Source organism: Leptodactylus fuscus, chromosome 9 (genome assembly GCF_031893055.1).
Source record: "Leptodactylus fuscus isolate aLepFus1 chromosome 9, aLepFus1.hap2, whole genome shotgun sequence".
Classification (NCBI taxonomy): domain Eukaryota; kingdom Metazoa; phylum Chordata; class Amphibia; order Anura; family Leptodactylidae; genus Leptodactylus; species Leptodactylus fuscus.
In genome coordinates this window covers 77,524,902-77,541,749 of record NC_134273.1, presented here as the reverse complement: position 1 = coordinate 77,541,749, position 16,848 = coordinate 77,524,902, and the positions used below count along the sequence as shown (strand labels likewise).

The 16,848-nt window shown below is 44.1% G+C and overlaps 1 protein-coding gene across 1 annotated transcript in view; it reads left to right on the top strand.

Moving 5' to 3' along the window:
• The window catches only part of ADAMTS9 (ADAM metallopeptidase with thrombospondin type 1 motif 9), a 154,641-nt gene that overhangs the window by 64,576 nt on the left and 73,217 nt on the right, over positions 1-16,848 (top strand). Inside the window, exons 17-20 of the mRNA XM_075287475.1 lie at positions 11,698-11,864; positions 12,082-12,211; positions 15,892-16,018; positions 16,092-16,302. Coding sequence (XP_075143576.1) covers positions 11,698-11,864; positions 12,082-12,211; positions 15,892-16,018; positions 16,092-16,302 — 635 coding nt within the window. The remainder of the gene's footprint in view (positions 1-11,697; positions 11,865-12,081; positions 12,212-15,891; positions 16,019-16,091; positions 16,303-16,848) is intronic.

Sequence of the window (16,848 nt, the reverse complement as noted above, 5' to 3'; positions counted from 1 at the left end):
TCCCTTTATCAAGCTCCACCCCTGCAGAACCTGCGCTAGACATAATACAATTTATCAGTATTTCCTAGAGTGTTCCTTTAAGACTAAAGAAAAGGTTCCTTATTATAACAAAACGCATTCCCTTTCCTGCTCCTCTCTTCTAAGCAATTCTTGTATCAGCTCTCAGCTCTAAATTCAGCCCGTGGCTCAGCGGTGAAATATAAATTGTTATTGTAAATGATGTGGGTCTGTTCTGTATCCAGCCGCTTACAATCATCTCCTAGTAAAGGCTGATCCTCAGCCTGCATTCTGCATCTTGTGAGGTTGTAAGAACCGATTCCACCTTGAGAGGTGTCGCTGCCACTTCAGACTCCTCCATGATTTGTTTATGTTGAGATCTCCATAGAAAATAGAGGCTTAGCTATCTGTCCGTAGGATCAGACCCTTCAATCAGACTGACGTCGCCTTTTCTTTACCCTGCCGTCTCTCGTCTTGTCCTCCACTCGTTCGACGAGTGCAGCGAGTTCACGTTCAGTCTTTCTTGCGGTTACATAAATTTCACGTTGTGAGAGATGTACGCAAGCCGAGTGTTCCTTCGTAGGAAAAATGTATTGTGCAGGAGTAAACGGTGAAATATTAATGGAGTATTCCTGTCCTGGGCATGTACGCTGTATCAGCAGAATATGCCGTAAATGTCTGATGAGCATTATAATTGTAAGAAATATCTATGACAGCTACAGTGTTGTGCAAAAGTTTTAGGCGGGGGGAACGCTACAAAGTAAGAACGCTTTCAGGAATAGAAGGGTTAGTAGTGTATGAAGTAAACGAAGAAAAGCAAAACGTAAATCCCATCAATATTTGGTGTGACCTTTACCCTGGAAGTGATGATATGGCCCCCACAGATATACGAGCCCCTTACAAGCAGTTAGTATAACCCTACGTATAGCATTATATAAATGACAGGAAATGCATTGAATGCCCAAGTTAAAGGGATCCTATCATTAGAATCCCTTTTTTTTGTAAGAAAGGCTATTCTTCTCCTACCTTTAGATGTCTTCTCCGCGCCGCTGTTTGGTAGATATTCCGTTTTCTGTCTTTATGCAAATGAGTTCTCTTGCAGCACTGGGGGGCGGGCTCCTGTGCTCAAACAGCACTGGAGGCGTCCCCAATGCTGCAAGAGAACTCTCCAGCGCCACCTCCATCTTCTTCAGGAACTACGCGTCGTGTTCCGGCCTGGCTATCAATCTTCTACGCATGCGCATGTGTAGAAGATTGAAAGAAGATGGTTCCTGAAGAAGATGGAGGCGGCGCTGGAGAGTTCTCTCACAGTACTGGGGACGCTCCCAGTGCTGTTTGTTCACTGGGGCCCGCCCCCCAGTGCTGCGAGAGAACTCATTTGCATAAAGACGGAAAACGGAATATCTACCGAACGGCGGCACGGAGAAGACATCTATAGGTAGGAGAAGAATAGCCTTTCTTAAGGTTATTCCTACGTGTTGGTTAGAAAAGAAGGGATTCTAATGGTAGGACCCTTTAAGCTAGTCATAGTGTATACGTGGACCGGATAGAATAGATCTGACTCCCAGCTCCTCTATATCTCACTGTTATCTACTTACTTGTGGTTGGAAAGCCTCTCCGGTCTGTAAAATCTCTCTCTTTGTACTGTAATGCATTCCTTGTAGTTGGGTTTATGAATAAGAAATCAATGTGAACTGTGCTATTTGCAAACAGGGCACTAGGGAGGCATCTAGCGTGCAGCCTTGAACAGCTCTCAGATTAATCTACACCACCTAAACCCCTTAACCCGAAAAAAAAGAGGCTCTTTCATCTCCGGCTTCCCACTGAACAATGAATGAAATAAAGTTTTGTCACTGCCGCCAAGCACTTGTCGAGATCTGCTATTTATACGCCGACTATATAGATGCAAATGGAAAAAGTGTGCGCGCATACGCTTATTTCACAGCTCACTGACTGTGCGTGACCGCTCTGTGTGAACTTCACAGTCGTTCCGCGAGACGGTAGCAGGAATTTAACATTGTCATCAGGTCTAAAGAGTAAACTGTTTAGTCATTGGGGTAAGCGGCCGCCCATGGCAGCCAAGAGGAGAGTCCCGCATGTTGAGGAGGTGGAGAAGAATGAAAATGTCATTGTATAAAGGACTTCTTGGACACTAGTTTCTTTTTTGGGAGGGGAAGTTTTGTTCTTGGGGCGGAGGAGTAGAAATCCGTGCAGGGGACGTGGTCGTAAAAGGTCACACAGAATTGCGGTAGTTGTATCCGAGACCTCAAATAACTCAACGCTATGGTCATATGAGGATGGGCGAAGGCTCATTCATCTGGTCATCTGAAGGCATGCTTGTCAACTCTCCCAAAATGTCTAGAAGAAAAGGAGAAGCTTCCCAGTAGAGTGGAAGAGTTCCTGGTCAAATTACATGTGACATGGGCACTTCATGTGCCAAAAAAGGGGCATGACTGGTACGTTTTACGTCCACTTCACAAAATAGGCCATATCACTCCCAAAAATAGACATGATGTAAGCCCCTTAAGCTGTGGAGCTTTAGCAAAAGGGGGTAGGATCAGTTGGAAATTTTCGCAATACAATCCGTGCATTGGGATTTCTACAAAATTGCACTATGGGCCCATGGCAGGCCCATAGTATAATGGTAAGGTGAGGCCTTGGACCACATTGGTTGCTCAGATCACTGTTCCGATCACCAGGACAATAGGTATTTCCTCACACGTGGTTTTTGGGTTCTTCGTCGTTTTTTGGGACTTCTTCGTCTTGTGTTGGCGTAGCTCTGACCCAACTTTATGCTCTCGATAATACTATATCTGATTATTGTGCCAAGACAAATAAGGAATTCCCTGATGTTACCTGCTCATTTTCTATCTTCTAGCTGGATTTAGGAAGCAGTGCAGTTTAAGGGGTTGTCCAGTGTACACCCATCTTCATACCTAATAGAGGTCAGGATCCTCAGCTCTTGGCCAGGGTGGAGAGAAGTTACAAAGAGAGTCTTGCAGATTCTGTCACATATATAGTGAAGGTTCCAGCGGAGAAACACTTTGTGGCCAGTCTGTTGTTAAGGCGCCTTCTCTAACAAATAGGGAATCTGAGGTCACCTTTAAATAGGTTCCTTAACTTAACTGTGGACGTCTTAAAGAGAGTGTGTCAGACTGGGTTCACATTGCGTTGGAGTCTCCGTCACAGAGACCACTGAAAATCCTGCACAGAGGACTTTTTTCAGCATCTAAATGGTGGACACCCAACGGGCCCCATTATGGTCAATGGTATTGGCCAGTCTCCATGTGTAACTGCTATTGTAGTGGTCTGGCGCTCTGTCATTTGGGTTCCCCGGCGGACTTGAAAGATGTAAACCTAGCAGCAGCAGAACCCAGGATAGCAAGTCATAAAAGGTTATGGTCACCTGAATCATATGGCGTTCTACCTTGTGAATCGCTACCTGCGCTGTCAAGACGTTGCTGTTTTCATCTATAGGCAAATAAGCTCTTTGGAGCAATGAGGACGTTACTACTTACTTATCTAGAGCAATGGCAGCGCCTTCATTGCACCAAAGAGCCCATTTATACAAAAGGGTGATATCTCAGCCATGGAAGCAGTGATACACGAGGGGAAAACGCCACTTGATTCAGGTGACCCTGACCTATCTATCTTCAGGACTGGTTTCTGCTGATAGACTCCCTTTAAGCATTCTGTACATGATGTTGTCCCTCCTTTGTTTTAACCTGCATTGCCGCAGTATTCATAATCTCAATTGACGGGGTGGTAGATATTAGCGCGGACTGGGACTCCTCGTAGCCATAAACGTATCAGTATATACCATCTAATTATACAATTCATCAGTGCATTATGCTTCACAATTCGCCAGGGAATGAGATAATGACTCTTTTCTGTTGCCTCTATATGCTGCCAATGAACGGGTCATTTAGTATTAATTTCCATAAGTACTGCCTAATTACAAGATTATACGTGACAGTGATTGCTACCGCCAAACCTTTGCAATGCCGTGTATGCGCATACAGACCCGTACATTATAAGCACTGGGCAGCCGTTAAAGCTCCGTGGGGAATTTACTGAAAACACAAAAGAAAATGTAGGACAGGTAAAATTAGGACCAAAAAATTGGACATAGAAATTGCTGTAATTTATTACTTTCAATCATTGCCGAAATACACTTTGGAAGAGTTTTCACTTTCTCAATAGTTGTTTTCTTATGGAAGACAATGAATGTTTGTTTTAGAGTTTACAATTGGGAGTCTCAATATTCATGGGCATGGGCTGCTGCGGAGATGGACGGGGGCTGCTGCAGGGATGGACACGGGCTGCTGCACGGATGGACGCGGGCTGCTGCAGGGATGGACGGGGGCTGCTGCAGGGATGGACGGGGGCTGCTGCAGGGATGGACACGGGCTGCTGCACGGATGGACGCGGGCTGCTGCAGGGATGGACGTGGGCTGCTGCAGGGATGGACGGGGGCTGCTGCAGGGATGGACACGGGCTGCTGCAGGGATGGACGAGGGCTGCTGCAGGGATGGACGTGGGCTGCTGCAGGGATGGACGTGGGCTGCTGCAGGGATGGACGAGGGCTGCTGCAGGGATGGACGTGGGCTGCTGCAGGGATGGACGCGGGCTGCTGCAGGGACGGACGTGGGCTGCTGCAGGGATGGACGCGGCTGCTGCAGGGATGGACGTGGGCTGCTGCAGGGATGGACGTGGGCTGCTGCAGGGATGGGTGTGGGCTGCTGCAGGGATGGACGCGGGCTGCTGCAGGGATGGACGTGGGCTGCTGCAGGGATGGACGTGGGCTGCTGCAGGGATGGACGTGGGCTGCTGCAGGGATGGGTGTGGGCTGCTGCAGGGATGGACGCGGGCTGCTGCAGGGATGGACTCGGGCTGCTGCAGGGATGGACGTGGGCTGCTGCAGGGATGGACGTGGGCTGCTGCAGGGATGGACTCGGGCTGCTGCAGGGATGGACTCGGGCTGCTGCAGGGAATCAGTTGTGATCTACATGTAGATCTGTTGCTGTCTATTAAATAGGTGAATTTGGAGTTCCCCACTAAAGACTCTCATTTGAGAGGAGAGCGGTGACAGTCACTCTGGAGGACCCAATGTGCAATTCTTCACTTTGCCAGTGGTAGCACTGCATTAGTCGCTTGTCTGAGAAACAAGTATCATCTGTTCGGGGAAAGTCAGTGCATCCCCAGAAACAAAGACGTAACTTGAGGGGGTACAGACGGTGCAATCGCACTCGGACAAGGATCTTTAGGGGACGCATAAGATGCCTTTTCCTAATATGAGGAGACCAGTACTATAAATGATAAATTATAGTTTGAGGACCTGGTGCAGATTTTGCATTTGGCCCAGGTGCTTCATGTTATGTCTCCTCCCAGAAATCAGATCAGTTGGTTCCACCAAAATCGGCGATCTCTGGTGACTTTCCTCTTATGTATATTGGCATCTCCAAGCCAATCTCCTGCAATGATAAATCAGTATAACGGGGGCACAGATTTACCATACTCTCCCATGACCCCTCCTTATTTTTGGTCCTTTCTACATGTGAGTCCTTATGAGGAGTAACATTAAGTTATGAGAAATCTCTGTGGTTGTATCACACATTTCGCCCTTTGTACACTTTTCCTCCCACCATAGCCCGGACAGTCGACACAATGCGAAATTTTGACTTCTAAAGATAGTTTGGTTGAACTTTAAAGGGCCCCCTCAGTTTGTATTTAACAATGCTCCTTTAAATGTTAGCTCCCCCGTCCCCTTAAAGACGCTTTCCTTTGTGCCCTCGCTTTCTTCACCCTCCCAGTAACGCCGCCGTGTGAAGGATGGAATGGCAGACAAGCAAACTCAGGAAATTAGCTAAGTAATCGCATTAGTGTGAAGTTGTGCAGGACACTGCTGTTTTCAGGAAACCGCCGCTCCTCCAAAGACGTTGGCCTGGTAAATCGAGTGTGCTGCACATACCACAAGATTTGGGTTAAAAGGAAGAAAAAAACGCTTTGTCAATGTGTATTAAGATCTCGGATGTATCCATTGAGGAGGGAAGTTGTCAGCGGGAACCTGCAGGAATTAGATTATTTGTCCCTTTGTCATTAATCCTTAATCCTGTTAAAAGTGGGCGGAATAAAAAAATATTCCAAGCAAGGATGAAGAGATTCGGAGCCAAAAAAGTGCCAAAAAGTGCCCAGATACAGAATATCCTACATATCATCTTGTACCGTAATGTCATTTACTTATTAACTTTTACGACATAATAGATCTGTCACCTCTGACAACTGTGTGCAGGAAGGGAATGTCTCTGACCTGGAGTTGTCACATGTAGTCCCCCAGGTCTATTACCTATGAGGTTCACACTGTGCTTGGCCTGCCCGGACCCGGGGCAAACATTCAGTCTGATGTCCTAGAGCTGCAATTACTATGTACAATGGCTTGTCGGTGTCGCGAATGACACCAGATCCGTCGCCAGTGTTCCTGGTCAAGTTGTTCTTGATACTTATCTGAGAGCAGAATATGATGGACTGAAAGATGCTGAGCTTGAGAGTAAAGAGGTTTCTTCAATTTTATTCATTATTTACATGTTAGAAGATGTTTTATCTGCTGCCGAGATACAGGAAGCCTGTGAGTCCTGATCCCCCATATACATAGAGAAAGCCTGTGAGTCCTGATCCCCCATATACATAGAGAAAGCCTGTGAGTCCTGATCCCCATATACATAGAGAAAGCCTGTGAGTCCTGATCCCCCATATACATAGAGAAAGCCTGTGAGTCCTGATCCCCCATATACATAGAGAAAGCCTGTGACTCCTGATCTCCCATATACATAGAGAAAGCCTGTGAGACCTGATCTCCCATATACATAGAGAAAGCCTGTGACTCCTGATCTCCCATATACATAGAGAAAGCCTGTGAGTCCTGATCCCCCCATATACATAGAGAAAGCCTGTGAGTCCTGATCCCCCCATATACATAGAGAAAGCCTGTGAGTCCTGATCCCCATATACATAGAGAAAGCCTGTGAGTCCTGATCCCCCCCATATACATAGAGAAAGCCTGTGAGTCCTGATCCCCCATATACATAGAGAAAGCCTGTGAGTCCTGATCCCCATATACATAGAGAAAGCCTGTGAGTCCTGATCCCCCATATATATAGAGAAAGCCTGTGAGTCCTGATCCCCATATACATAGAGAAAGCCTGTGAGTCCTGATCCCCCATATACATAGAGAAAGCCTGTGAGTCCTGATCCCCCATATACATAGAGAAAGCCTGTGAGTCCTGATCCCCCCCATATACATAGAGAAAGCCTGTGAGTCCTGATCTCCCATATACATAGAGAAAGCCTGTGAGTCCTGATCTCCCATATACATAGAGAAAGCCTGTGAGTCCTGATCCCCCCATATACATAGAGAAAGCCTGTGAGTCCTGATCCCCCCATATACATAGAGAAAGCCTGTGAGTCCTGATCCCCATATACATAGAGAAAGCCTGTGAGTCCTGATCTCCCATATACATAGAGAAAGCCTGTGAGTCCTGATCCCCCCATATACATAGAGAAAGCCTGTGAGTCCTGATCCCCCCATATACATAGAGAAAGCCTGTGAGTCCTGATCCCCATATACATAGAGAAAGCCTGTGAGTCCTGATCCCCCCCATATACATAGAGAAAGCCTGTGAGTCCTGATCCCCCATATACATAGAGAAAGCCTGTGAGTCCTGATCCCCCCATATACATAGAGAAAGCCTGTGAGTCCTGATCCCCCATATACATAGAGAAAGCCTGTGAGTCCTGATCTCCCATATACATAGAGAAAGCCTGTGAGTCCTGATCTCCCATATACATAGAGAAAGCCTGTGAGTCCTGATCTCCCATATACATAGAGAAAGCCTGTGAGTCCTGATCCCCATATACATAGAGAAAGCCTGTGAGTCCTGATCCCCCCCATATACATAGAGAAAGCCTGTGAGTCCTGATCTCCCATATACATAGAGAAAGCCTGTGAGTCCTGATCCCCCCATATACATAGAGAAAGCCTGTGAGTCCTGCTCCCCATATACATAGAGAAAGCCTGTGACTCCTGATCCCCCATATACATAGAGAAAGCCTGTGAGTCCTGATCCCCCCATATACATAGAGAAAGCCTGTGAGTCCTGATCCCCCATATACATAGAGAAAGCCTGTGAGACCTGATCCCCCCATATACATAGAGAAAGCCTGAGTCCTGATCCCCCATATACATAGAGAAAGCCTGTGAGACCTGATCCCCCCATATACATAGAGAAAGCCTGTGAGTCCTGATCCCCCCATATACATAGAGAAAGCCTGTGAGTCCTGATCTCCCATATACATAGAGAAAGCCTGTGAGTCCTGATCCCCCATATACATACAGAAAGCCTGTGAGTCCTGATCCCCCATATACATAGAGAAAGCCTGTGAGTCCTGATCCCCCATATACATAGAGAAAGCCTGTGAGTCCTGATCCCCCATATACATAGAGAAAGCCTGTGAGTCCTGATCCCCCATATACATAGAGAAAGCCTGTGAGTCCTGATCCCCATATACATAGAGAAAGCCTGTGAGTCCTGATCCCCATATACATAGAGAAAGCCTGTGAGTCCTGATCCCCCATATACATAGAGAAAGCCTGTGAGTCCTGATCCCCCATATACATAGAGAAAGCCTGTGAGTCCTGATCCCCCCATATACATAGAGAAAGCCTGTGAGTCCTGATCCCCCATATACATAGAGAAAGCCTGTGAGACCTGATCCCCCATATACATAGAGAAAGCCTGTGAGTCCTGATCTCCCATATACATAGAGAAAGCCTGTGAGACCTGATCCCCCATATACATAGAGAAAGCCTGTGACTCCTGATCCCCATATACATAGAGAAAGCCTGTGAGTCCTGATCCCCATATACATAGAGAAAGCCTGTGAGTCCTGATCCCCCCTGCTCATATACACAAATCTCTAAATCTGTAAGAAAGTCACAGGACTGACAGACTATCACTATGAATCTTGGCAGCCTCTATACAGCTTATAATACGGATATACTAAATTGTATTACTATAATACTGCCCCCTATAGGTAAGCATTTGAACATGCATAACAATTTGCTCTCTAAGAGCAAGTACACATTCACATTTGTCCCTTTCACCTGAGCAGGTCCTGGTCTCCTGGACGTCACTTTTTAGATGAATGGAATGTTGATGTTTTTCTTTTCAGTTGCAAAAATTTTTGCAACATTTCTGCAAAATTTGTCACATGTGAACATAACCTGAAGAAATGGAGCTCAAAACCATAGCAGGGTTACACTCACCTCCACCAGTAAAGCACTTAAAATGGGTCCTTTGACCCTTGCCTTATGACTGTGACCGCTCCTCAGGCCCCCGCACTTCCCTCTACTAGAACAGTTTTTCTGTCTCTCCTACAAACAGTTATTTCAAAGAAACTATAAAGATAAAAAATACGGAAAAAAAGACTTTTCCTATTTTCAGCATCAATTTTCTGCCTACTGTGACTTATTGGTAAGGTTGTTCTGCCAGACATATATCCCTCAAACTGCAATTTTATCTGCTTTAAGAATTACGAGCGGCTACACAAAGCTTTATTGTTCAAGCACAGTTCTAGAAAAGCATAGGCGTAATGGATCTGAAAAAGCAATTTAGGAGTTGCAGGCCAGTCGCTTGTCTTCAGCAACAAAAGTGCTGGAAATGAACTCTTGTCATGTAGTGAGCGCTGCAATATTTCCTGCTGTTGCCACAAATTATAGTTTACGGAAGAGAGCGATTCACGATGGCGATGTTTACGGTACACGGACGACGCAAACTATGACAGAGACAATGCCGGCGACCGGTCATATGGATGGAAGTGTCCTGGTCACAAGTTAGAAATTATAGATTTGTTTAGGGAAAGGAAAATATTGTGAATGCCAAAAACAAGTCACTTCTAATCTATCAAGTATTATAATCTATCAGGTATTATAATCTATCAGGTATTATAATCTACCTGCTATCATATCCTTTCTTACACACCATCATTCATTACCTACCTCTTTTTTTTCTCCCTCCTAGTTTATGACCTTTCCTTTCTTAATTTTTTGATGTCCTTCCCTCCTTTCTTTCATTATGTCCTTTAATTCTTGGCAATACGCCATTTGTGTTATAGTGGATGATCCCCCATTTAGGGTTATAGTGGATGATCCCCCATTTAGATTATAGAGAGTGATCCCCCATTTAGATTATAGTGGATGATTCCCTATTTAGGTTATATTGGATGATGCCCCATTTAGGGTTAAAGAGAGTGATCCCCCATTTAGGGTTATTTAGATAGTGATCCCCCATTTATGTTATAGAGAGTGATCCCCCATTTAGGTTATAGAGAGTGATCCCCCATTTAGGTTATAGAGAGTGATCCCCCATTTAGGTTATAGAGAGTGATCCCCCATTTAGGTTATAGAGAGTGATCCCCCATTTAGGTTATAGAGAGTGATCCCCCATTTAGGTTATAGAGAGTGATCCCCCATTTAGGTTATAGAGAGTGATCCCCCATTTAGGGTTATAGAGAGTGATCCCCCATTTAGGTTATAGAGAGTGATCCCCCATTTATGTTATAGAGAGTGATCCCCCATTTAGGTTATAGAGAGTGATCCCCCATTTAGGTTATAGAGAGTGATCCCCCATTTATGTTATAGAGAGTGATCCCCCATTTAGGTTATAGAGAGTGATCCCCCATTTAGGTTATAGAGAGTGATCCCCCATTTAGGGTTATAGAGGGTGATGCCCCATTTAGGTTATAGAGAGTGATCCCCCATTTAGGTTATAGAGAGTGATCCCCCATTTAGGGTTATAGAGGGTGATGCCCCATTTAGGTTATAGAGAGTGATCCCCCATTTAGGTTATAGAGGGTGATCCCCCATTTAGGTTATAGAGAGTGATCCCCCATTTAGGTTATAGAGAGTGATCCCCCATTTAGGTTATAGAGAGTGATCCCCCATTTAGGGTTATAGAGAGCGATCCCCCATTTAGGTTATAGAGAGTGATCCCCCATTTAGGTTATAGAGAGTGATCCCCCATTTAGGTTATAGAGAGTGATCCCCCATTTAGGTTATAGAGAGTGATCCCCCATTTAGGGTTATAGAGAGTGATCCCCCATTTAGGGTTATTTAGATAGTGATCCCCCATTTATGTTATAGAGAGTGATCCCCCATTTAGGTTATAGAGAGTGATCCCCCATTTAGGGTTATAGAGGGTGATGCCCCATTTAGGTTATAGAGAGTGATCCCCCATTTAGGGTTATAGAGGGTGATGCCCCATTTAGGTTATAGAGAGTGATCCCCCATTTAGGTTATAGAGGGTGATCCCCCATTTAGAACCCCATCTAATAATTAGACATGAGAGGGGCTACAATGATCTTCTCTTACATGGACAATGCATTGATTCCAATGAGATCTTTGTAATTTTTCATTTCCCCTGTGGAGGCGCTGCAGGGATATTGAACTCTTACTTGTATTTGATGGCATCTATTTCCATCTCTAATAAATGGTGCTGGAGGTGATGACACGACCGAACTGTATATATCTATGAGGATTACCATACAGTCACAAAGTGTGCACTGGAAGTAGATGTGTAAGTGCGGAGTTTGACCCTGCGAGGTATCAGGCGCCTCTAACATGAATTATTACATTTCTTCCTGCAGCTTTATCAAACAGCCATGGGGAATTCCTTCTAAATGGCAACTTTGTGGTCAGTAAGTTCAAAAGGGAAATCAAAGTGGGCAAGGCAATCATAGAGTACAGCGGCTCGGACCACACCGTGGAGAGAATTAACTGCACCGACAGGATCGATGAAGAAATTGTGCTGCAGGTAACATGACTGGAAGGAATTCAGACTGAAATAAGCTGTAGGATTTGCTTTATTCTAGAAACAGCGCCACCTTGGTCCTTGGGCGGTGCCTGGTATTACAGCTCCATTCAAGTGAAAGAAGTTGACCTCCATCACTGGACACAGGGTGGTTCTGTTTCTGATTTTTTTCTGATCCACCACTATTACTTTAATTTTTTTTATTCCTTTATATTATCAGGTATTATCAGTCGGCAATTTATATAACCCAGATGTCCGATATACCTTTAATATTCCAATTGAAGATAAACCTCAGCTTTTTTATTGGAATCCCTATGGACCATGGCAGGCATGCAGTAAAATTTGCCAAGGTAAGCGGAGTCATATTTGTTCACTACAGTTGAGCCGATCTTGAGATTTCAGGATCGATTTTAAAATCCGATTTCCGATCATTTTCCAGCCGATCTCGATCGTGAAATTTGCTCAATCGCCGATTGGAATCCGATCTTTCCCGATCGCTCAACCCTATTGTTCACATAAGATTGTTCTATTATATGTACAGTACAGACCAAAAGTTTGGACACACCTTCTCATTCAAAGAGTTTTCTGCCTTTTCATGACAATTGTAGATTCACACCGAAGGCATCAAAACTATGAAGTAACACATGTGGAATTATATACTTAACAAAAAAGTGTGAAACATCTGAAAATCTGTCTTATATTCTCAGTTCTTCAAAGTAGCCACCTTTTGCTTTGATTCCTGCTTTGCACACTCTTGGCATTCTCTTGATGAGCTTCATGAGGTAGTCACCGGAAATGGTTTTCTCTTCACAGGTGTGCCCTGTCAGGTTTAATAAGTGGGATTTTTTTGCCTTATAAATGGGGTTGGGACCATCAGTTGTGTTGTGCAGAAGTCAGGTGGATACACAGCTGATAGTCCTACTGAATAGACTGTTAGAATTTGTATTATGGCAAGAAAAAAGCAGCTAAGCGAAGAAAAACGAGCGGCCATCATTACTTTAAGAAATGAAGGTCAGTCAGTCCGAAAAATTGGGAAAACTTTGAAAGTGTCCCCAAGTGCAGTTGCAAAAACCATCAAGCACTACAAAGAAACTGGCTGACATGAGGACCGCCCCAGGAAAGGAAGACCAAGAGTCACCTCTGCTGCGGAGGATAAGTTCATCCAAGTCACCAGCCTCAGAACTTGCAGGTTATCAGCAGCTCAGATTAGAGAGCAGGTCAGTGCCACACAGAGTTCTAGCAGCAGACACAGCTCTACAACAACTGGTAAGAGGAGACTTTGTGCAGCAGGCCTTCATGGTAAAATAGCTGCTAGAAAACCACTGCTAAGGACCGGCAACAAGCAGAAGAGAACCCAAGGAATGGACATTAGACCAGTGGAAATCTGTGTTTGGTATGATGAGTCCAAATTTGAGATCTTTGGTTCCAACCACCGTGTCTTTGTGCGACGCAGAAAAGGTGAACGGATGGACTCTACATGCCTGGTTACCACCGTGAAGCATGGAGGAGGAGGTGTGATGGTGTGGGGGTGCCAAGCTGGTGACACTGTTGGGGATTTATTCAAAATTGAAGACATACTGAACCAGCATGGCTACCACAGCATCTTGCAGCGGCATGCTATTCCATCCGGTTTGCGTTTCGTTGGACCATCATTTATTTTTCAACAGGACAATGACCCTAAACACCTCCAGGCTGTGTAAGGGCTATCTGACCAAGAAGGAAAGTGCTACGTCAGGTGACCTGGCCTCCACAGTCACCAGACCTGAACCCAATCGAGATGGTTTGGGGTGAGCTGGACCACAGAGTGAAGGCAAAAGGGCCAACAAGTGCTAAGCATCTCTGGGAACTCCTTCAAGACTGTTGGAAGACCATTTCCGGTGACTACCTCATGAAGCTCATCAAGAGAATGCCAAGAGTGTGCAAAGCAGTAATCAAAGCAAAAGGTGGCTACTTTGAAGAACCGAGAATATAAGACAGATTTTCAGTTGTGTCACACTTTTTTGTTAAGTCTATAATTCCACATGTGTTACTTCATAGTTTTGATGCCTTCAGTGTAAATCTACAATTGTCATAGTCATGAAAATGCAGAAAACTCTTTGAATGTGAAGGTGTGTCCAAACTTTTGGTTTGTACTGTATATTTTGGGTCATTTAGTATCATTATAAGTCAATGGTTGGGCATGGGAAGCAAAAAAAATCTCCTTTCTGTCTAGAAACAGCGCCATTGTTGTTGATGGGAAGTGTCTGGTATTGCAGCTCTGCCATGGAGGAGAGGTGGGAGGCCGCATGCACATTAGATGGTTGCCCGTTTCCTCTATAATGTTTATGGCCGCCTATACCCTATTAGACATGGCATGCTTAGTGTATGGTTGCCTGGTAAGGTTTTGCGTCTCTTCCTCTTTGTCACATCGTCCACTGGAGAGATGTTTCTATATATTACCGATCTGCTCATTAGAAATGCATTAAAGTTCCTGCTGTCCGGCCACTCTGTGTAATATCGGATTCAGAGCTTCTTGTTCTTCTTGCTTCGATTGAAAAACTTTCCATTGTTATTCTATAGAGCTTGTCCGACACCTCTCGCACTTTGATGAATGGCCCGGACAATCACATCGAAAACGTGTCATATTATTCTCACAGAAGATAAATAAGAACCTTCCCTCAATAGACCCCTATGGCTCTAAAGTCTACAGAAACACAGACGACAGAACATAAGCATCACCTTCACATTATCCCTGAGGGGAACCACATTGGGTGTGAAGACCAAGTCATAGCAGGAAGCATTAGCAGTGCAAGACATAGACAAAGGAGACGGAGTGGGGGAAGCCGAAACCAAAAGAGGGGGGGCTATAAAGAATCATTAAAATATAGACTGTAACACTGTGCACACTGCCTGGCCAGATTGTCTGTATCATCTATGTAATAGGAACAAACTCTATCTATCCAATGGCCATGCAGCATGCGGTACAGCTATAACAAGCATCTATCTATTTATCTACAGTATCTATCTACAATATCTATCTATCTATCTATCTATCTATCTATCTATCTATCTATCTACAATATCTATCTATCTATCTATCTATCTATCTATCTATCTATCCATCTATCTATCTATCCATCTATCTATCTATCTATCTATCTATCTATCTATCTATCTATCATCTATATATCTATCTACAATATCTATCTATCTATCTATCTATCTATCTATCTATCTATCTATCTATCTATCTATCTATCTACCTATCTATCTATCTCCTATCTATCATCTATCTTCTATCTATATATCTATCTATCATCTATCTATATATCTATCTATCTATCTATCTATCTACAATATCTATCTATCTTCTATCTATCTATCTATCTACAATATCTATTTATCTATCTATCTATCTATCTATCTATCTATCTATCTATCTATCTATCTATCTATCTACAATATCTATCTATCTATCCATCTATCTATCTATCTATCTATCTATCATCTATCATCTATATATCTATCTACAATATCTATCTATCTATCTATCTATCTATCTATCTATCTATCTATCTATCTCATATCTATCCATCCATCCATCCATCCATATATCTCTATCTATCATCTATCTATCTACAGTATCTATCTCTCTCATCTATCTATCTATCTATCTATCTATCTATCTATCTCTCTCATCTATCTATCTATCTCTCTCATCTATCTATCTATCTATCTATCTATCTATCTATCTATCTATCTATCATCTATTTAGATGATAGACATAGACATAGTGATCTTCCATTGTACAGCTATCCTCCAGTCTTCCTTGTAAATCATGGCAGTGGTAACCATTCCACATGGGGAGGCCACAGATCCTCATTTGAGACCTATAGTAACTGTATGTGACCGCATTTAGCGCCTCTATAAGGGGAGATCTCCTTTATCATTGTAGGTATCTAGATATTATATTATTGTAATTCATATAATGTGAAGATTAATATCACTGGTTCTTACCTACATTGAACCCTGGACAAATTTGTTTTTGCAGGAGAGAGGAAAAGAAAGCCTATATGTACCAGGGACTCCGATCATCTGGTGGTTTCAGATCAAAGATGTGATCGAATCTCTACGCCTGAGCCCATCAAGGAGCCCTGTAACACTGACTGTGAATTAAGGTAATTTATAGAAGGATTGATCATGTAATAGTCCAAGCTGTATCCCACCAACACTAACAGCAGACCTTCACAGGTGGCACATGGACAGAAAGAGCGAGTGCACTGCCCAGTGCGGCCCGGGCTACCGAACACTGGATTTCTACTGTGCAAAAGTTATCAAGGCAGAAGGAAAGATGGAGAAGGTCGATGATCGGTTCTGCAATGGTCTACAGAAACCCAGCAGCAAGGAGAAATGTTACGTGGACTGTAACACCGGAAGATGGAGCTATTCAGCCTGGTCAGAAGTTAGTATTGGCTGAGCAGATAGGTTAATGCTTGATCCAGGCATTGAGCAACTTTATAGATCTGGTCATCACTAGAGCTGCCAATGGAATCTGGTCAATAGGTCCTTCAAGCTGTATAGTTACATAGCTAATAAGATTGAATAAAGACGCAGGTGCTTCAAGTTCAAGCTATATCCTTAAAGAACCAGAGGAAGGCAAAGGTGTAGACTGCGCAATGGCAAGTATGTAAGGTCCAAGCCAAGAGTCAGTGGCGCAACCATCCAGGGTGACACAGGCACGTTGTAGATACCAGCAGGGTAGACACAATTCAGTTGCACCATTTGGCATTGTGGTACCTCCTGGTGTGGCGCAACAATTATATTCCTGTGGCTGAATGCACAGCTTTCATCATGGCTGATGTTTATAAGTCCAGGGTCTACCTGGACTTACCTGATGTAACATCTACATGGACTGTGCATAGCATTCGTCTGTACAGACAAAACACCAGTCTTGGCACCCTCATGATCTCGCCAGTGGTAGAGAAAAGAAAACAGATACTCCATCTTG